This window comes from Osmerus eperlanus, chromosome 10 (genome assembly GCF_963692335.1).
Source record: "Osmerus eperlanus chromosome 10, fOsmEpe2.1, whole genome shotgun sequence".
Lineage (NCBI taxonomy): Eukaryota > Metazoa > Chordata > Actinopteri > Osmeriformes > Osmeridae > Osmerus > Osmerus eperlanus.
Genome location: NC_085027.1, coordinates 14,273,570 through 14,295,903, shown reverse-complemented (window position 1 = coordinate 14,295,903; position 22,334 = coordinate 14,273,570). Strand labels below are relative to the sequence as shown.

General features: G+C 41.9%; 2 protein-coding genes across 9 annotated transcripts in view; both read right to left on the bottom strand.

Annotated features, from left to right (window-relative positions):
* Nucleotides 1-9,223, bottom strand: part of sox6 (SRY-box transcription factor 6) — a 188,407-nt gene extending 179,184 nt beyond the window's left edge. The window contains exons 1-2 of the mRNA XM_062471825.1: nt 8,907-9,223; nt 6,198-6,315 (exon numbers count right to left, since the gene is read on the bottom strand). The gene's annotated coding sequence lies outside the window, so the exon portion shown is untranslated. The remainder of the gene's footprint in view (nt 1-6,197; nt 6,316-8,906) is intronic.
* Nucleotides 9,224-16,843: 7,620 nt separating this feature from the next.
* The window catches only part of plekha7b (pleckstrin homology domain containing, family A member 7b), a 30,348-nt gene continuing 24,857 nt past the window's right edge, over nt 16,844-22,334 (bottom strand). For 6 of the 8 annotated variants that reach the window (XM_062470802.1, XM_062470803.1, XM_062470804.1 and 3 more), the window contains 5 exons: nt 21,689-21,883; nt 21,111-21,244; nt 20,771-20,913; nt 19,091-19,268; nt 16,844-17,600 (listed from right to left, as the gene is read on the bottom strand). In XM_062470802.1, the coding sequence (XP_062326786.1) occupies nt 19,117-19,268; nt 20,771-20,913; nt 21,111-21,244; nt 21,689-21,883 (624 nt within the window). In that variant the 3' untranslated portion in view covers nt 16,844-17,600; nt 19,091-19,116. Of the gene's footprint in view, nt 17,601-19,090; nt 19,269-19,949; nt 20,566-20,770; nt 20,914-21,110; nt 21,245-21,688; nt 21,884-22,334 lie in introns of those variants that run through there. The other 2 variants (XM_062470806.1, XM_062470805.1) reach the window with 2 other exon arrangements.

The following is a 22,334-nucleotide window of genomic DNA, read 5'->3' as shown; positions in this document are numbered from 1 at the left end:
CTAACATCGTTATCGACACAGTCCTCTGTAAAAGACGGAAGCACAGACACGCTGTCCTTTACCTCAGTCTGTCTATCATGACACTCTCTCTCTCCCTCACTATCTCTCCCTGCTGTAGTTATTTGCTTTGCATACATATCAGGCAATAAATATGTTCTTGCTTATTCATTCAAGACAGAGAGAACGAGAGAGAGAGAGAGAGAGAGAGAGAGAGAGAGAGAGAGAGAGAGAGAGAGAGAGAGAGAGAGAGAGAGAGAGAGAGAGAGAGAGAGAGAGAGAGACAGAGAGACAGAGAGAAAGAGAGAAAGAGAGAGAGAGCTTGTGGTGGGACCTGCTGAAGCCATTTTCTCGTGACGCACGTCCAGGGCAAAGCCCTGTAACAAATCCAAGTTGGTGTAAATAATCACAGAGGGGAGACACAAAATACCTGGTTATGGAGCTACGGAGACATTTTGGTTAACTTCATCAAAACTCACAACCTATCTTCCCCTCTACCTCCCTTCTACTATTGTCACTTGATTCAATTTCCCAAATGTTTGCCATTACAGTCTGCATTCCAATTTTCCACACAGACACTGTCAGGAATCTGATTTTTGGACTAGACACAAACACCCAGGCTTTTCCATATAATTCCCACCCTGCGTTAGTTGTCACATTGGCTTTTCTGAGTATGTGTTGTCGATCGGTTGTTTATCAGAGCATGACTATACTGGGTTATAGGAGCTGAAAGACATGAGGTGGAAGGAGGATGCATGCAAACACTGCACAAGCAGTTGAGCTGAGGCAAGATAATGCCAGGTTCAAGGCCCCCTGACCTGACAGATTCCTCTATACTTTTCACTGAGCACATTCCCTTCATAGAATGTGCAAAGCAATGGAGAAAGGAGAAAGGTTTGGCTGTAGCTGCCTTGTATCAGCATTTCATATCTGTACACCGCAGTGACTGAAGTGATTTTTACACTGACATGCTGAGAAGAGACTTGTTTGATCAATTTGATTCTCTGTCAAACTGGAGTCCAACTGTAGCTGCTGGATCCTGTAAATCAAGAAGACTAATCTCCTTGGTTTCATTTTTGAACCTGACTTCACTTTAGTGAACTGTGAAGTTTGAGTTGTTAGCAGCGTTTTCCATATAATAGAATGTGAAAAGCAGAGCCTTGAAGAACCTAAACAAACAAATATGCACACACACACACACACACACACTGATGTAATCTATCTGCGATACTAAGAGCCACGTGTCAACAAAGCCTCTCCTAGCATCCTCTAATCTCAATGGGAGAATGCATAGTGAAAGCTCAGATTGGACCGATTAGTCCCAATCATGACACATATTCTACATCTCATGTCAGATGAAGCTGGCAGACATCATACAAGCTGTCAACCTCCACCAACTGGCTAATGTCAAGCCAAACCTTGTACAGGACCTGTGAGGTAGTGAGAAGAAAGGTTCCACTAGCAGGAAACACAGGCATGTCGAAGGGGCAGATCTCCTCTTATCTAAGTAACCGTACCGATGCTTGCTTTGATCTCAATGACTAAGCAGGACTATTGGGAGAAGAACATCTGCCACTCATCGAGTTGAATCCATTTGAAATGAAATGATCGATGCAAATAATGTCGGAAATGCGCTTGTCAGCTAACGATGATGCTCTTTTGTGAGCATTGATTTTTCGTAACACCACAGACTGGTATCATTCAGGGAGCTGCTGGACACATTTAGAAGACAATAAACAAGATTCGGTATCTACAATAATGAAATAAGTTTCAACGTTAAAGAAGGCGTTCTCCTCCTTCCTGTTCATTTGGAGGCTACATGAAAAGAGTTTCCTGTGTTTGGCTTCTATTTGGCCTGATATTTTCATAGTGTCCTTTTGTGTTGAGTCCTTGGCAAGAGCCAGCCCAAGGGATGGGTTGATCCTGACACAATGGGGGGGATCACAAGGAAAGGGTTGTTCTGACGCCTTTGTGTGCGAGCGGTGCAGAGGCCCATGGTGTACTAATCTGTTCTCCGTGGTTCTCTCACAAGACTCGAGCACAAGTCTTCAGAGCGTCTTCAATTCAAGGACAGAGATCACAATAGTCTATCAAGCACATCCGTGAGCAACAGCCGCAGACCCCCACTTTTCTGACATGGTTGTAATTTCGCAGAAAGGTCAATTATGTCAAATGTGATGCCATTTCAAAGAAGGCCACGTGGATCCCGCAGTGGCCTACTGTCAACAAAAGGTAGTTGTTTACAAAAACGTTCAAGGAAGACATGAAGATGACTATGACTAGCTAAAGTGACAATCAATTTAATTAAGGGTACACAAAATCATGTCTTGGCTTAAAGTGTTATATGAGATTAGGGATATAAGTCGTTTTTGTTTAACTGACTGAACCACAGCTCTGCGAAAGGCCTCTGTTAAACATTCTAAGTGTATTGAGACAGGCATGAAGGACACTCGCTAGCACACTGCTTGTTTGACTCAATGATGCAAAGCATCAAGTCTACTGTGTGTGGGTATGTGTGTGTGGGAACTGTACGTGTGCGTGTGTGTCTGTATCTGTGTCAGGGTGACTGTGTGTGTGTGTGTGTGTGTGTGTGTGTGTGTGTGTGTGTGTGTGTGTGTGTGTGTGTGTGTGTGTGTGTGTGTGTGTGTGTGTGTGTGCACGCATGCAAAGGCACCCAAAGCCACAGCATTTTAATTACTGTATGACTGCAGTGTAGGCTTCTTTGATATGGAAATACAACCAACCAGCATCACACACGGGCCCTGTGCAAATCTTCATCTGACTCTTAAAAAACAATGAGCAGTACTAATTCATCTACCTGTTAGTGCCACTGATTGCCATCCCCTACAGAAACAGAGTTTTGGGCCACCAAAGCCCCTCCAATTAATTGTACATATTAATGTGTGATCTGAAAAAGGAAAAAAGGAAGAGAGAGAATTCAACAGAGGCTATTTACCGGAGACTGCACTGTTGCATTTTGAAGTCTAACTTAATTATGCACAACTATGCTCTGGATTAAAAGAAAATGTCCAATTATTTTGCAGCTCAAACTATGAAAAACATATTCAGTGGGTGGGTGAATGATATACTGTATTTAAAATGGCGCCACCAATTTGGTTCCTCGGCCAATTATACAGCTTATGTTAAGCAATGTAATTATCCAACATGTATGTTTGCTTTATCTTCATACCTTTATTTATTTCACTACAAGTAAAATATGATGAGAGTTCCATCCCTCAGTATTGTATGATGGAGAATGCATGAAAATAAGCATCTCTCCCTCTCTCTCCCCCCCTCTCTCTCTCTCTCTCTCTCTCCCTATTTCCCTCTCTCTCTCTCTACCTCAGTCAGCAGCATGGAGCAGGCCTCAGGTGCTGGTCCATACAGAAGAACATGCACTCACACTCGTGTTTTCCCATCTCTGACAAGGCATGTGAGCCCAAGGTTATCAACAAGCAAACACTGATGGCCCATAAATAAAAAAAACTCAAATGGTGCTTGAATTATGGCTCCGAAGAAAGAATTGCAATGATACTGAACAATCCGGCTTTAAATTACTGAAAATAAATGATGAGGGTAAAATAATCTGAATAATATCTTGATTGTGTTCCCGTCCTTCTGTGCTCGTAACTGTAGTTGTCTCAATTCTTTACAGCTGACGTAACACTGAGACCATTGATTTCATCAATATTTCAGGATTTGACTCATCCGTGAGAAAGGGGTGACAGTGGCTGTGACCAAGGGGCCTACATCACTCCCTGGGACTGCATCATTCTATTCAAACACCCAAGATCCTTTTCACATTGTGGAGGACGGAATAAAAAGCTGCTTCAGATCCTGTACACCTGATGCCAGAAGGGGCCCACAACGCTGGGAATAAGGTCTCTAAAAATGGGGTTTAGGCCACAATGTTCACATGCTTTTCACATGTTTCCTTCATTCGTTTGAACATCGGTGCTGTTGTGCACCGACATTGAGAAGATTGTGAGAGGATTGATTAGATGGTGAAACAGCTTCTCAGTCATGCAGATTCCAAACTTAAACACATTCATGGCAGACTACAAAAGGAAAACCCTCATCACAAACATGTTGCTGTCGCTTTTGATCATTGTTGAAATATTCTGCTGCAAATTAGCTAACACTTATAAAGACAGATGTCACAACATGTGTTACCACATTTATTATCCCCTTCAATCCTTCCCCCTCTGCTGTCTGCCTCCTTTACCTTTACCAGACCTGCTGTTGTTTACCCTCTCTCATCTTGTTTATCATTAAGCCCCAGATCACACTCCACACACCCTCCGCCATGGAGAGGCTAAGAGACTGAGGGGCCAGGAGGCTGAGGCCAAGAGGCTGAGAGGCCGGGAGGCAGTGAAGCCGAGAGGCAGTGAAGCCGAGAGGCCGAGAGGCTGAGAGGCCGGGAGGCAGTGAAACCGAGAGGCCGAGAGGCTGAGAGGCCGAGAGGCTGAGAGGCCGAGAGGCTGAGAGGCCGAGAGGCTGAGAGGCTGAGAGGCTTAGGAGACACCTGCCCGCCTCAACAACCTCCTACTGTCTGCTCTTTCCCTGCCTGGCTCCCTAGAACATTGTGCTACTGAACAGAATTTATCTCTCCTTTATTATTGTGTAACACATCTGGAGACAAGATTGCGCTGAGGATGGTACTTTAATCATACAGATACTTACAAACCCATGTACTGTATGGCGTCACCATTTTTTAATAACGTAACAGATAGCAAAATGTTGTTTTTTATTATGCTATAAGAGCAATTCTTATCATATTCAGGTCTTGATATGGATAATAAGACAAGGAATTAACTTGAGCAAGGGAATTAACTTTAGAGAAAGCAGTTACTGAGAGAACAAGGTCATTCAATTAAACTAACATTGCCATTGCTTCATCTCTGGGTTCTTACGAGCACAACCCTGTGTAAAGCGGGACTGGCCTCAGAGACCATGCTACAGCAGGACACTGAAGAGCACCACAGATCTACCAACGAGACAGCATTGCTTTGCTTTCAATTCGTTAACTCGAGAGCGGATGATTTGTGATCAACTATCAATATGTCCACGGATAGCAGTACACTGTGAAACACAGAGAACGTGTGCTATACACACTGTACTAAGCATGTCAAATGCACACACAGACAACCCCGTTCCACAGACACACACACACACTCACTCACTCACTCACCCACTCACACACAAACACATTCTCAAACACGCATACACACAAACACTAAAAGACAGCTAAGATAAAACTAACTGGTAAATAATTGTGTAATTGTGTGCTAATGGTGGTATAGATGCATAGTGTGCCATATTGGTATGTCCCATAGATAAGGGGTGGCGACCAACCACACAAAAACGTTTTTATGAAAGAATAAGTAAGTTAATGTTATGCCAACAGTCTTAATAAAGAGAGAACAATGTTCCAATACCAGGCAAATACCCAATCCCTGGAGATGACATAAAAATTATATTTGCGTTCAAAATACATACAACAGGCTTTCTCTGCACCAACCTGAGAGCACTAATTACCCTTCCTAAATAATACAAAATAATAGACAACATCTATATATATTTTTTTAATTCAATTTACAGTGAGCTAAATGAAATTAAAGACCACCCTTTCTTTGTTCTTGTTCACTGCTCACTGCACTGCTCTTATAAATTGCATTTGCCATTACATTAGGTAAGATGGGAGCTCTTGCAAAATAGTCATTTTTTATGTAGCCTATTGAAAATAACGTTTTACTCTATCGTAAACTCAAATTTCAGAACAAATTTATGTCTGGAAATATTATTTGTAGATTTTAGCGTTTGGTAAATGTCAATAATACTTATCTTCTTTAATTATCACGTCCTGCCTTGTCCTCTGATTTAGCAACAACATAGACATGAACTCTATCGCATTCTTATCATATGGCGTTGCTTAACAAATAGCCTATTATATTTATTTTACTGTAAGATTACAATTGTAACTAAATGAAATGTCATCTATATGGATTTCGTGTCTAAGATGTATTCACTTAAACACGAATAATGAGTCGCCTTACAGAGTTTGTCTTGCAACATGCGTCTGAGATCTTGAACAGAGAGCGGGGTAACATTTTAACCCAGCTCGCCCCCCAGAAGAAGCGCAGCCAGTGAAGCATGCGGTTTCAGTATTCTAAAAAGCACTCCGAAATGTCGGAACTTACTGGCACCATATGCTTCAGAGTCGATATCTGTTTGCCTGGATCCAGTTCGGAAATGTAGCCTTCTTTACTTTTTGCAAAACCTCAATCGAGTTTCTCCGAAATCCACGTGCAGATAGTCCTGTAAAACAGATAAGGGAAAATTATATGACAGGCCATAATAAATTAGATTTGAATCTGAATCAAAAAGGCATACTTAGCAATTATACTCAAAGCACCAATAAAGAATGGACATGTTTTGATTCCAGATCATCACGATAGTTTTATATTTTGGGTAACAGAACTCTTTCAGTTCTGATACACAATAATGTCACACATATACACATCAGTTTTATTACTGAAACATATGGCTATAGGTCTAAGTTTACACATTTCATAAATAATATCAAAAATGTGGAGCAATACTGTGTCTATAAAGTGCCAAACAATCAAGGAGAGAATTGATGAGGAAAGGTGAAAATTATTGTTAACAGCGAATGCGCTCTCATGAAAGCGTGAGATGAAACAGTCTTGCAGTGAGCCATCAATGCATTATTTTGTCCTCACACTTCTGACACAAGGTGAGTTCAACCGGCCGCCAGAGAAAAGGCGCTCATTGAGCCCCCAGACAGTGCCGAGTGTCCCTGTATAGCGATCAGGACAATGTGCTGATTTGGCAGTCTAATTATAAATGTGCCATTTAAACATCCATTGGGCTGCAGTGCCATCTTACCTTATGAGGGAACTTGCACTCAGAGCTAACAGCAACTGTTCAAAACAAAATACCATTACGGGATCAACTTCTCCCCAACAGAGGGACGAGACGGAGGATTGTTTTTCACACAGCCCTCTTACCCAAGACAAGAACCTATTATTAGACATCGGGTTATTCTTACAGAATTGATACTCGGCTATGTTGGAAAAAAATTCGGGAAAAGTTAAGCGGTCTTTAATTAAGGTTTCAGATTCCGACTACTGGGAGGGCACAGCAAACTCATTGTATTTCAAGAAAGGTAGCAATATTGCCCGCATTTGGTTAAGATGTGAGAGGCATACACGTGCATTACCTTGACTTCAAAATCCCAAATTTACCTGCATACTTCTTGTATTATAATGTTATCTTTATTCTCGCAGCAGTTTACAAGCTCTTTATCTAGTCCGACTGAGTCTAAATTTGGGAAACACCCTCACAATGATGGTCTATCTTCTCACAACAGGCAAGTTCACTCGAACTGTGCTCCCCTTGTCTTGTCAACACGCCAATCATATTTCTCTCAATCTTATAATCAAAAGGCAAGAATAACTTACACGTTTTAAGATCTTGTTATTAGACATAAAAATGTTATTCGTCAGCAAACTAAATAAAGTCATAAATAGGCAAATAATTAGCCTGGCCGTTAAATGTAGAAAAAATAGAATCACTAAATCCCGATTCGTGATTTTTTTCACGTCTTATTACGTTGTAGAATTTAAACCTATTTGCCATTTGTTTTTTGTTTCCTTTTTCTTTAGTCGTGAGACTATTCACACCTGGCCATGGGCAACATGACAACTGCACAAAACGGCTCGACCGTGAAAATAATTACACCCATAATTACAGTTGTAGCTCACTTAGAAAGAAAACTTACTTAAACCCCCAAAATAGTCCAAGATCACCGATTAAAGTAGATTAGGAAAGGGAGCCTGTTTTTGTCCAGGTAGGCTATATTGTGTCTGGAAGGACCAGTTTTCCGATGAGTTGTTGAATTTAATTTATGGCTCGTGCATTCTTTTAAGGTCAGTTCGCCTGACCTCCGGAGAAAGTAAAGACAGAGCAAATTCCCAAGCTCCTGGAATAGGGAACAATTAATCCTCTCAGCTAACGGTTTACCATGTACTCTATTCTAAAATTGTGTTCGAATTGTGTGATGAATTATATTAAGGGCAAATAAAAAACACAGTACGGTCCAGACTATGTGAACGGGTTCAAATAAACTTGTGAAGCTCGCATCAAGAAACGCACGGGGGAGAGAAACGATAGTCTACTGGCAAAACGCAAGCATTATCAATGAATAGTACCGCTTCGTGGACAAACGTGAAATTGCCTCCCCGAGGAGAAAGTTAGCTCATCGAGCACTAGTTTAACAACAACACACGGCTGAAAATAATTGCATAATTACTTGAAATGGAATATCGCGACTTTATTTGACTAATCTGCGTCATTACAGCTGTATTGTGGACATCGTCTGAGTTTGTTCAGACCTTATGCTGTCCTCGCTGACGCACGCACGCCTCGGAACACACAACGGGTCCTTCCAACACCCTAAATTACACATAGCCTATAATGTAGGTAAGTGTATAATAGACTACAAGTAACCTAATGTTTTTGTCGTAAACCAAGGAATCACCGATTGCCGACTCGAGCAACGCTTCGCCTCCAAACCGGGACGGGCTCGTCCTCCCCGAGCGCTCCGATTTCGTGTTGTCTTCACGCTTCTATAGAAGTGACTGTCTCGCAGGCCAATAGAAAATGTTTTTGAAAATGATATCCTAAAAGTAGGCTATGTCAATCTTATTATTAGTATTCTAGACTAAATCATCAAATAGCTGCGCAACGTGGACAAAGCGGTAAAGAATACCATAGGCTACTTTACATCCAAGGAACGAACTCAGTTGCGAACTAGTAAGAAACATGCTAAATAACGCAGTTTCATGAAATCTCAAAACAACAGGTTGAAAACTAAACAATTTTACCTTGGCAAAGTCAGTGAGCAAGGGTGAGGCAGGTCTTCGCTGTATCCCGGTGTCTGTCTATTATGTTATAAAATAAGGATCACTATCTAGCGAAAGAGAACTAAAGTCTGCTGTTGTGTCCACGGGCCATATGAGGGGATCCCGTTCTCTCTATAAAGTTAGACTGTCAAAACTGCAAGGAGCTTTTGTTGTTATCTATCCTCTTTATTTCCCCTCTCTTGCTCTGAGACAACAGAAGACGATGGTTAGAGCTGTCAATCTTGGCAATCAATGCAAGCGGCCATGTCGCAAGTATTCAAAGCATTTCCCGTCGTGCAACATCAGAAAGTGAGTGGCCAGGGCATTGATCTGAGGAAGGCAAAGAGGCAGGGCTCCCCCTCCCAGACAAGGGATGCGCGCGCGAGAGAGAGGAAGAGGGAGGGAGAGAGAGCGAGAGAGGTAGAGAGCACGAGAGAGAGAGAGAGAGAAGAGCGGAGCAGAATAGTTTTTGATTGAATAATAATGACGGGAAGAGCGGTTGCTTTGGGATTGATCAACATCAACCAGCAAAACAATATTCGTGATAGATATTTAGGAACATTTACAAGCCTTGAATCTGACGGTTTAGGCTTCGCAACAAATTTTAAGCAACTGTTGTTGATGGCCCGGATAGATAGTCTAATTAATAATCAAAGTCACATTTCAAGGTAACCTACATACGACAATAATCAGTTTACAAAGTAAACTTGCAGAAAAGATTAACAAAATGAGTCATTATTTTACAGAAAATTGATCAGAATAAATCAATCTCACAACACTCTATAGGCTGCACGTATGCAGTGACCTGTTAGGTCAAATAGTCAAGGCCAACAGCAGGAGAACAGCATTAATTTATGGTATGATGAATGTTACTAGGCCTACATGTAGCGTAACATCAATGCTAGTTTTAAAATATTTCTTATAATAGTCTTTTTTTTCCTGAAAGACTTAGGGGGTATGAGTTTTGACTGTTTGATACCACTGATAAACTGAACACAGTGCAATAGCACATAGCCTTCGTCTGGCATTCCGGTTCACTGGAATGCAAAGGTGTAGACAAGGTAAGCTAAACAACTCTTCCTTCTGCGTTCAATGCTCTTCCAGATATTTTTTTTCATGTACATGGGCATAATTGTACTCATAGTCTATGAAACGATATTTATAATCTTCTAATTAGGCATGATTGGCAAATGTCAAACCACTCATCATTTAGTGTCTATTGTCATGGTCCTCAGTCGCCAGAACCTTATTAGCCTACAATTTGCTTCACTATGTAAAACGGACATGATTCAAACAATGAAAATGCGCTAAATTTATAAATAGACTATTAAATCAATCACGGATAAACGATTTACTTGATAGTATTAACAAAAAAGTTGGAAAGAATAGTCTTAAAATAGCTTTCCTGAAAGGGACATACATTTTTTGTAGCCTATTTTATTCCATCACTGTACGCTGCTATGACGAAACGCTTTTAGGAAATATAGGCCTATTAATATAGTGCAGCATTTTATAAAAGTGACAGAACAATAGTCTTTACAGTCGGTTCAAAATGTGAAAATAAAAGGGAAAATATTATCGTACCTTACAGGCTACAGTTAGCCTACACTTTTATCTACAGGTAGCCTATTGGGCAGCTGTTTTGATGGCTGATTACGCAAACATTTTGTAAACTGTCTAGGATTAAAGACAAAAGAAAACTATCGCTCTGCGATGGGCTACAGGTAGGCAAGCTGTAGCAGTAAGAACATTAAGTCACGACCACTACTTTATAAAAGCTCTGGCGAATCACGCAGACTAAATTGCAGCATAAATTTACACTATCATTTGTGAAATGCATCGGTTTCAAATTTAAATCGCAGTCGCACACACCCTTTTCAGTGGTTGATAAGAATACATTACGAGTACAAATGAAACATAAGTGGGATATGAAACACGTCGAAATACCATGGACAGAGTTTACATGTCTTAAACAACTTAAAAATGTTGTAAACTAATATTCCAGCTATGCTGTAAAAGTTAAGCAAGATTCAGTACAGACCGAACATTTTTAGCGCTCCCTATGAACATTCCATATTCCATAAGAGGACAACAGATTAACTCGTTCTATACACAAATAATACAATGCTGTACTTACAATGGCAGGGAAAGAAGCTGTAAGAAATGATGTTTGTTAAGAGTCACATAGGGTAAGGAGAGGGGAGGAGAAGATGAGAGAGAGAAAGAGAGAGACGCTTGCCAGAATACAGCCCTTCCAAGCCATCTCTGCTCAGACTCTTGTCTGTCATTCATTCTTGCATTTTAAGATGCTCTAATGATGACACAATTAAATCGCCATGTGTCACATCTTCATGTCCTGTTTTTATCAGAGGTAAAGTATTTCACGGGGCATTGCTTTCGCGACATGCAATCTATTTTAAACTTCTATATAGCCTACCATGTCAACGTCTTTTCTATTCTCCTCAAATGCAAAACTCAACCAACTTAATTTAAGTAGACAACCAAGAGACATACATTTGACAAGATTGTGATAAACACAGAGAAAATGCTACATGCATCAATTTTTATAAGCTTACATGATATTTGTTAAGAAAGAAAATGAAAAAAGTTTTGGTTTGAAATGATCTGTTTCTACTTTCACTTGGTGATGGTGGCTAAATTGTTATTTTTAACTGCGGTAAAAACGTGTCCCCTTAATTGCTATACTCATTAAGGCTGAGATTCATTAAGCTATTTACTGAACTGGCATTCCTAAGGAATGTTAGAATATGAAAACTCTAGAGATGAATTACTAGGTCTATTTAGATTAACCCGTATCATGTGCTAATATGTTAAACATATTATAGTAAACTATGTTAACAATAAAGCTATCAATGATGTATTTTCTTCAACGTTATCGTATTATTATTTATTTGTTATTTTTTGGAGTAGATTGATTTAATGAAGCTGGAATTGTGGAGATCGCTCGTGTCAGTGTTGGACGTGCCTCATACGCCACCCTTTGGTCACTTTGAGAAATGCGCTCTTGAACTTCACAGTTGTTTCTCACACCCAAAGTACAGTTTGTCTAACTGTATAACAGTGTTGTTTTGAGGTATTTTATTCAAAAACACATAAGTGAGGGTGTCAATACATTTACTCGGTGGTTGCCGAACTAGTCTGTGAAACACTCGAAGGAAATCAATGATTTGCGTATAGAAAGCATTTGACATTTATGCACAGTACTGTTGTTATAAAACATTTAATAAATACAAAAAAATAATAACATGTCACATTTACGATTACAAAATATAGGCAATTCCCTTTTATGTTAACCTAAAAAAATATTAGACTCAATGCAATGTGAGATTTATCTATCAGATGTAACTTCATAATAGACCTCAGACCTCAAAACCCGCCATATTGTCTGTTGTTTTGTGCTCCTTGTGTATCTCTAAACAAGCTGGTCTGTCGGAGCTGTGTAAGAAGCTCGTGTCCATCCAACATGTTGTGGGTAAGGCAGAAGCATCGATCACATTTGCATAGACTGAGATGCTTTGATGCATTTTGAAATGCAAGTCTAGCTCATAAATATTTGAAAAGGAGAGTGCATGAAAATCAACATTTTTGTTACATTAAATTAACATGTGTTCTTCTCCTGTTCTGCATGGTTAATTAGGAAACAGCATTCTGTCAGAGCTGATAAGGAGTATGATAGGATGGTGTGAGACGTTGGGTTGTCTTACGGAAACCACACTGTGTCTACTCAGCATCACTGCTGCATGCTTCCTATGAAGGAGCCTAGCTTACAGTCATGGTTCTTCATGGAGTCCACTCTCGAGATGATGTGCTACACAGCAATGACATTCAGAAATCAGATACAAAACAGACTGAAATGTTTGACAGGGATAATAAATAAGATCTAGAAAATAACTTAATACCATTACTTATTACCAATTTATAGTTTAAAAAAAAGATTGTGTAGGGAGTCAGATGGCTGAGCGGTTAGGGAGTCAGGCTATTAATCAGAAGGTTGCCGGTTCGATTCTGGCTGAGTCAACTCCAAGGTTGGTAGGACATTATGTTTGCATTCGTAGACTTTGAGTACAGCAGAGGACTCATAAAGACAGAACATTAAAAAACTGCAGTCATGTGGCAGGAAACGGAGGCTGGGTCCTACACTATTAACTTTTGCTGGTTGGAAAACCAATTCATTATTATGTTTTTTGTTGATGGCAAGACATGGTAATTATATAGAATAGTTGCACGAGACAGACATGTTTGAATCATATTAGATCTTTGTAAAATAGGATTTACACTTTTGAAGTTTGTGCATCAACCTTTTCCAGTTGAGATGTTGAACATAGCATTGGACACAAAAACGTCAGAAATGGCATTGACATGGTCATTCCACGCTTACTGTACCAACGGCTTCACAGGCAACTGGTTGATATTGGGGAAAGGCAGTCTTTATGTGTATTGTCCCTGAGATGTGTGTCTCACAATGTATTATGATCATGTGTAGAAAAGGGATGGCATCACATGACCCAACACTTTGAAAGCAAATCATGTATTTTATTTGTATATATCCTATTAGCATAATTAGTTTTGTAGTGTACAATATCTGTTACCCCTGACCAAATATGCAGGCCGTTGAATTTAGAACCATACTGTAATGTCCAGCTATTTATCATAACTGATAAGCCTGAAATGTGCGAAGGATACATGTAGTCCTCCTTAAAACGTTGATTTGCTGATTCAGTTTTGCCAGAGAAATGTTTATAGAATACTATAAGAAACTTAAGTCATGAAAGTTCAGTGCTGTCTCACCTGGGATGTGTAAACTACAGTGTAATTCCCCATAATGATTTATTTTGGTAAACATTGCTCTGCATAATTTTGAAAGCCAACAATGCTCCCTTTATGTGCTTCCTTGGCCAGTTAGGTACTTTCCAGGGCTGCAATAGTGAACGGTGCCCTGCGGTAACTACATTACAGATTAATAGTGGAGCTCTAAAGAGCAACCATGCAAAGTTACAGTTTACAGAAAGTGTTCACTCTAGAACTACAGCATACTGTAACTGTACAGCAGCCATAATCAAGACATGGCCTAGGCTTTCACGCACATACACCCTTCAGTTGACTCTCCAGTCTGAACGTGGACCAACCATCAATAACCAACACAAACCCCCACAATTAAATTATTAATGAATGCTAAGTTATGTAATTAACTAAAGCAACATTTGCATACATGCACATAATCAGTTTCCCAACTGGACCTGTAAAGTGGGACAGTCTGTTCCCATTAGCTGACCCAAATCTTTTACTTGTAACTCTAGATTTCGTCAAGAACTCGTCAAGTTTAGTCAGTATCTAATAATTCCTTTTAAGTGAACAGAGAACGATTGATTAATTATGTTGCAATGAGGAGAGCAACATGCTGTGTCTCTTAATCAACACATTTGTAATGAAACATTGAAATACTGTAATCATGGACTTTTGCCCTTGTCAATATTTGCCAGATGATCAATGAGTAAATTAAGAATTCAGAAAAAAGAAAGAAACCATAATAGTCTATTTGTTGTTGCTTCATCAATCCACAGTATTTATCTTGATGTATCTTAATCACATACATGAGCACGCACACACACACACACACACGGCTGAACTAAGTGGGTGGACTACGGTTTGTTCACTTCCGTCTGTTTTCCAGTGCCAAGAGAGTGTTTCACCTTAATGTGTTATGAAAGGTGCAGCTGTTTGGCTTCCAAAGTTAGGCGGTAACTCGTGGATCAAAGAGGATGCCCAAAGGCATTTCCTTCATACTCAAAAAGCCAAATTTACTGTAGGTATTGTTAATGGCTTGCACTTAAAGAACATGAGAGTAAGTCTTTGTTTTGTTTAACACAGCATTTCTTAAACACTCAAACTTAATCATTAATATGTAGAGCATGTGTGTTTGATGAAAAGCTAATTGTAGCAAAGCAAATGGGAATACAATAACACAATAAAGGGTCTGGTGTCTCAATCCAGTTAAGGGTAACCTTACAGTATGTGACTGATAAGAAGCTGCTGCCTGTGGACATCACAGCTTTTCTCTGCTATTCTCTTTCCCTGTCTGTACTGTACGCTTGTTTGAGAGAATATCCAGCTCTTTTTCTCCTCAATAATTGAGCATCTCGCCACCCCTTATTAAATCATGTATATTGAACTTGAAATGATAAAAGAGCATAACGCACCACTTTATAATCAAATGATCTTTTGTATCGGATCTCTTGATTCAGCACATGTGCAGTTGGGAGTCTTGTACAACGAGCAAACCTACGATGTGTGGTGACAGGGCCAGACCAAGTCAGCCTGACCATCCGTTAGCAAGAAAATCCTAAATCATTCATGCCTAAAGAAACAGACTGCTGCGGAAGTTAAGTTGATCCTCAGAAGTCTGAAGTGAAGGCTATGGGACACATCGAGTGTGGTCCCAATCTTACATTCTAACATTCTACCATTAGACCAAAAGAGATTTTTGTGTGACAAAAGGCACATGTTCTCCCAAAAGTACCCAGCAACAAGAAGAGCGCCAACTCATGTCTCTGTGTACAACGAAGAGTCTTTCCATGATCCAGCAAGGACTATTTAGTTAAGGATTAATGCGTGAGCCCTTGATTACGTTTAACAGAACAGGACAGAATTAGCATAATAGGGCCTATTTCATTCTCTTTGAAGTCCGGAGCATAGAATAACAAATGTATATAAACCAGCAGCCAAACGTCAATAAATGGAAATGCCACAATCCTCTGTGGATGGTCTTGGGTGGATTTCTGCAAGAAGAGGGTGAAAGGAAAAAAAAAACAGCCTGTTTATTGCAAAATAAGCAGAATAGCGGATGTGATGGGTCTTCTTGCCACCAGGGCTAGCAGGCGCTCTGGGGCCCCCCGCCCCCACTCCTGCAGATGGGATGGAGGGAGAGAGGATGTGGGCAGCTCCCACAGTGGAGCTTGGGGAGGTGCATCCCATCTCACAGGTGTTTTCAAAGCCCTCCACACTGCAGACTAGGGTGAGTAATTACTCTCCAATTAAATATAAAGATCTCACAGGGGAGGGAGCCGCACACAGGCCCACTTCTGGCTCACCAACCAGAGAAGCCTGCGCTGCATACTGCATTCAAAACTTACGGCTTACGGCAGCTATCAATATACAGCATTTCATGTCTGATGAATGACACAGACGGATAAAACAATGAGCATCGACGGCCCAAATATTTGGGCTTTGTAGTCGTAAAGATCCCAGTGTGGAGTAACACTATGTTTAAAAACTTACCGAAGTTCAATAGGCTGCCATGTTTTACTCAAGAGGTTTTCATTACAATTGCATGGGGGAAAATCATGATTTAAAGATATGATTCTATGCTTCAGATACAGTGTTAATACAAGCACACCTTGGTTGAAAATGTAGAGACACAGAATTAAAAATGCCCTTTTTAGATGGAAAAGCTTTGAACTAAAGACATGTTTCAAGGAGTTTTTCTGCATTGAAACTTCACCTCCTTTGAGCCTATTGAAGTTTGATTCCCCTTTTCAAATAAAAGAATGAAATTTAAGAGGTCAAAGCAATCAATAGAGATGTTCAAAGGGAATCCTTGGCGCTGTGATGAGGCCACATTTGTATTTTTCCTTTGTACATGGTTAGCATGAATAGAGGGTTATCATGCACTCTAGGAGTTTAAGATAAAGGCTGCTGACAATTCTTTTTCTTCCTATGAAGATTTCAAAACAGAGTCAAACATGAAAAGTGTTACTGTCATCCATTGAATGTCTGTATTTCGAAACTGCCATTTTGAGTTATTCATACATGATATTGACAAGTGATACCGTAGTAATGTGAATGTATAAAACTGCTCTTGCTGAACATAATCTAACAACAAAACTTCTAATGAGGCAAAATACCATGTTAATATCTTTAATATTTACATTTAGAAATACTCATTGTGCAACCTGCCAAATTGATCCAGAAAATATTAAGTTAAAGGTTATTTTCTTCTGGATGTTGTAAGCAAAAATAAAGTTCATTTGGCAAGCTAATAAGAGACTGGCAGTGCTAGATAAACATGAACATCATATTTCAAGTTATTTGGTGTAAGAAATTCATCTGAGCTTTGACAAAAATACAATCAACATGACACGTGTTTAGTACCACATATTCATTAGGACCATCCGGTTGGTGAACAAGTTTTACATCTCTCTTCCAAAAAATACAAGTTTTCCAATTCAGACCGCACTGCAAGTCAAAGCAAAACATCCCCTTCATCTCAAAAATATCACTTTCAATTCCTCACTTCGATACAGTTTGTTAAAAGTGCAATAACAAGTATAAAACTTTTTTTCTATTACAGTATTAACCTTTGTTACACAACTCCGAGTTAGTATGCACAGCAGCATCCACAGCAAAATATCTCAATTTCCTCAGGAAAATAGTTACTTCTTTTGAGCTATTACAAATGTATTACCAAGTCAATACTGCGTGTGACACTGAGTGCAGATTAGTTAGTTAGCTAGCGATCCTCTATGGTTTGAACGGTGTAACTCTCAGAAACAAAAGGTGTCCCTTTTTCTTTCTTTCTCTCAGTCTGTCTTCAAGACTCCAGGTTGGGTTGGGCGTTGTCTTCTTGAATAACACCTCAGTGTCCAGAAACTGCTTTGGCTGAGGGAGCAAGGACAGGGAAAAGAACATGAGTCAACCAAGAACAAGCCAAAATGGAATGATGCAAGGAGGTGAAAGAAAGCATATTCTAGTCAAATTTTCTAGTCAAAACAGTTGGACTAACATTGTGTGCTGGTGATATATGAATATGAAAATAATATATATTCATACCAATGAAGTGAATCTTATTGTTAGTACGTGTGATTTGGTCACACCAGTAGAACATCTAGCATTGCTAGTAACAACGTGATTTGATTGAATCTTTCTGGTACATACAAGACTGCTACCATACAATGAACTGGTGAAAAGGTGTTACTAGTTCCATGAAAAACCATGACAACCTTTACAATGCGTGACCATCCCAAAAGCCAAGCTATGGTACCACAGAGTGACAGAGAGATTCACAGAAGGAAGGGATTGTACCTTACTACCTGGTGAACTGGTAAACATTGTCCGCTCTCTTTCTCTCTGCACAGACAGCATGTCAACATAGTGGGAGAAGTGTTTGGGTTAAATACCACATACTCGACTCTTTCGATCAAATCAGAAAACCCTCAAACCCAAAACTGCAAACACAAACGTCGACACAGCATGCGGTACTGGAATGAGACTGGGTCTGTGGTCAAAGGGCTTCCATACCTTACTGGACATGAAAATGGTATCAGTGATAATTTGTTCTGTGACAAACATTTCAAAACCCATGCCCACAGAACCATCTCCTGACCACTGTGACCCATCTCCACCCAACCACACACGGTGCCCCCACAACCCAGCAGCTAAGCTCAACACATGAGGGGTGTGGAGGTGTGTGTGTGTGTGTGGGGGGGGGCTTTATAACAAACACAGAAGAAGCACAGAGACACACACAAGCATGAGGAGACACACAACCCCAAACACAAGTAGCTGCACAGCTGTTCAGGAGGGTTGCTGTTGGTGACGCTCAGTCCAGGCCCCCCAGAACCCCCCCGTCCCAAGAGAGGAGAGCCCATCCCCTGACCACAGTGGAGCGCTAGCATTATTGTCCCTACAGTTCTCCTGCACGAGTGGAAACAGCGGAGTCCCCAGCCCACAGATGGGAGGGCTAATTAGGAGCGGAGGAATACAGCTGTTCCTCCACCGTCAAGGTGCCAGGGCGAAAGGTGCCTCCCTTCTTTTGTTAATTACACACAATGCACAAGGAGCGTTTGTTTTACACCCCCCCCCCCTCCCCTCCCCTCCCCCGCCACCCCCCTCCCACTCTCATCCACCGTGTGTACACGTGTTGGCAAAGGTACAAGAAACAATTTGCAGACAATTAACACAGTGGGGATGTGGTGGAAGCCTGCAGATGTGAAGCAGCTGATGATAATGGGAGAGGAAGGGGGTCCTCTTGGTGTGGCGAGGTGCGTCGGGCCCAGAATCACAACAGAGCAGGGAGCATGCAGAGAGGTTGCAGACACACGCGAGGCCCCCCGCTCCGCGGCGAAGGCGAACATGCTGTTAGTCCTTACTTTGTTTTGTTTTTTTTCCGCTGCGGTTAGACAAACGTGTAGTGAAATCCATTGCTTAGAGGAGGAGGAGGAGGGGGGGGAGCCTGAGACACAGGAGGAAGAGGAGGAGGAAGAGGAGGAGGAAGAGGAGGTGGTGGAGGAGGAGGAGGCATGTTGGGGAAGTTAGCCTGAAGTGGCACTACGGAGGAACAGGGAGAGGGACACAGAGAACAAGAAGGGGGGAAGGCATTAGTCACAGGAGAAGACGAGGAGCAGTTCTCTGGTACATGCTTAATAACTGAAGGTCACCAATTACAACATCCCTACAGCCACTACCATATACCGTAGTACCATGTACTACCATATACAGAGCTCTTTGATACTGCATGAAGTGCATTAACGCCAGGTACTATAGGTACACAGCGAGTCAATCCGAACCGAACAGTTCATATGGCATTGGGTTTCTGCAAATTTATGTTAGCATTATAAAGCTTTCCCACATAATCTTCCAGAAAAGTTTCACTTGTTATTCAGCCCACCCACACACAGCAGCTCTCTCCCTTCCACACCAAAGGTAGAGATGAGTTCCTGAGACAGTCTCTTGACAGCTTGCCACTTACAATATTCTCTGATTTATCACTATGCTGGAAATATTGTTATAATGGCTGACCTTCTGTTTTACAGTGCAGAACAGTTTTACAGAACATCCTGATGGCTTGAGTGTAAGTCAGTGACAGGCTTGAGTGAACCTGCCTGTCTGCCGGCCTGCCTGCCTGCCTGCCTGTCTGTCTGTCTGCCCTCCTGTCTGCCTGCCTGCCTGCCTGCCTGCCTGTCTGTCTGCCCTCCTGTCTGCCTGCCTGTCTGCCTGCCTGTCTGCCCTCCTGTCTGCCTGCCTGCCTCTGTCTATCTATCTGCCTGCCTGCCTGCCCACTCGCCTGCCTGCCTGCCTTTTTGCCTGCTTCAGAGTAAAGATGAAAAGTGAGCTGGGTGTCTTTTATGAGGGTTCAGAGCCATGTTCAAAGAGCCAGCTACAGGACGCAGCGAGAGGGAGAGAATCTGAGCAGGGCTTAACTGGATCATTGATCAGAACACAAAATAGCCTCATCAAGACATTCCTCCCATGTTTAGAATACGCCACATGGATGGCAATTAGCGCTCTCTGTGCTCATCTGATCTCCACTAATAAGGAATAATGTTCAGTTATTAGGACGAGCGTCCTGATCACTCAGCTCTTCGTCTTCCCCCTCCTCATCCCTCCGTCCATCCGTCTGGCAGCCTTGAAAGCAAGCTCACCTCCTCCCCTCTCATCCAGAGGATGTCAACGTGATGCCAGCAGGATTTTACTGATATTGTCAGACACATACTTTTATGGCAGTGATTTCTGAAAGTGAGTGTTCATATCTGAATGAAAGGCTAAAAGGAAGTCCTTCGTCCAAAGCAGACATATTTATTTCCAGTGACAGGTCATTGGCAGTGGGTATAAAGCCTGCACAGTTCTGAGAAGACATTAAAAAGTCTGTTTGTATTACGGTAAGGTAGGACCCAGATCTGCAGCACATATATAATTTAGAAGTTTTAAAAGTCAAAAGAGTTGTGTGTGTGAGAGAGGGATGGATAAAGAGAGATAGAGTACACTGTGTGTGTGTGTGTGCGTGCGTGTGTGCGAGAGGGAGAGAGAGAGAGGGAGAATATTGGACCTACCTGCCACCTGTTTGCTCTTGAGGGAGGCCTCTGAGGCCAGTGCATAAGACATGGTGATAATCCTCTCCTGCTGCTTCAAGGCCGAGTTCAGGTTCACCAGCTCTGGCTTTGACACGGTCACAGGAGGAGCTAGGTTCTGGACGCTGAACACACACACACACACACACACACACATGCACACACACTGTTATTATCATCATAAAAATGCTCTAAAGATTAAACAACCGGGTTAGGTACACACAAGAGAGGTGTTTGGAGTTAGGTACACACACACACCAATCACATACACACGCACGCACGCACGCTCCCAGTACTGCTCCGAGGGTGTGCTGCTCTGTACCTGGACTTGGCTAGGATGCTCTTGATTCGCTCCACCTTGCGATGGCGTTCCTCCAACTCCTGAGGGCTCAGGGGCTCCTCAGGCTCCGAGTCGATGTAACGCTCTGGGATACACACCTTCTGAGGCTTGGACAGCTGCACGCACACACACGAAAACACACACACACACACACGTGATAACACAGATGGAGAGTTTTTGTCCATATGGACTAAATCATTACAAGCGTGAATAAACAGACTCTGATCTCCAGCAACATCCTAATCCCTTGTTTAACTGTGGGGTCAATTTCCCGCTCAGCCTGTGAAAAGATGGTTGTGTGGTAGTCGAGTTGTCAGTCGGCCTCTTTTGAAGGCGAGTCAGTCTATTTTGAAGGTCAGTCAGCCTATTTTGAAGGCGAGTCGGTCTATTTTGAAGGTCAGTCAGTCCATGGAGCAGGTGAGTCGTCTATTTTGAAGGTCAGTCAGTCCATGGAGCAGGTGAGTCGGTCTATTTTGAAGGTCAGTCAGTCCATGGAGAAGAAGCGACCATGCTGTGATGCAGGAGGGTTGAAGGAGCTGTCCAGTCAGGCTGCTCTCTACCTCTTTGTTGAGGTCCAGATCGTACTCCAGGGGCTCCAAGTCCACCTCGCGGGTCGGTGTGGTCGCCGAGCGGAAGGTCAGCCACTCGTCCGAGTGGGAGCGCGGCCTCTCCTCCCCCTGGACCACGCCCCGCGCCTCCTCGCCCTGCACCGCCCGCTCCAGCAGCTGCAGGTCAAACTCTTGCTCTCTCCTCCACTGGAGCGCCAGAGGGAAACAAAACTTGTCAACCCCACAACCGCTGCTGCCGGCACACACAGGTCACCGACAACATGGATGGCGTTGAAATAGATACTACGCATATACAGTATATTTATCTTTAAACACAGACTGCATGACTGGAAATCGACATTGTTTGGGACTTACTGTTGGCAGAATTGGAGTTTCTGCAAATGTCAAAAGATATATACCATGCTGGAATAGATCTGTGTACTTTCAGTTATGTCCATTAACATGTGAGAAGTGTTCATGTTGCATATATGTACACAAATGATTCAATAAAGACAGATCAAACACATGAGATGCACGGCATGGCCTTCAACATGGCTTCCCTTTAGCATGTACGGGCATTTATAAATGAACAAGGATGTTGTCTATGTGCTAGGCAGCATGGAGAGCATCCATCCCGTGTTCCCAGGACACAACATGC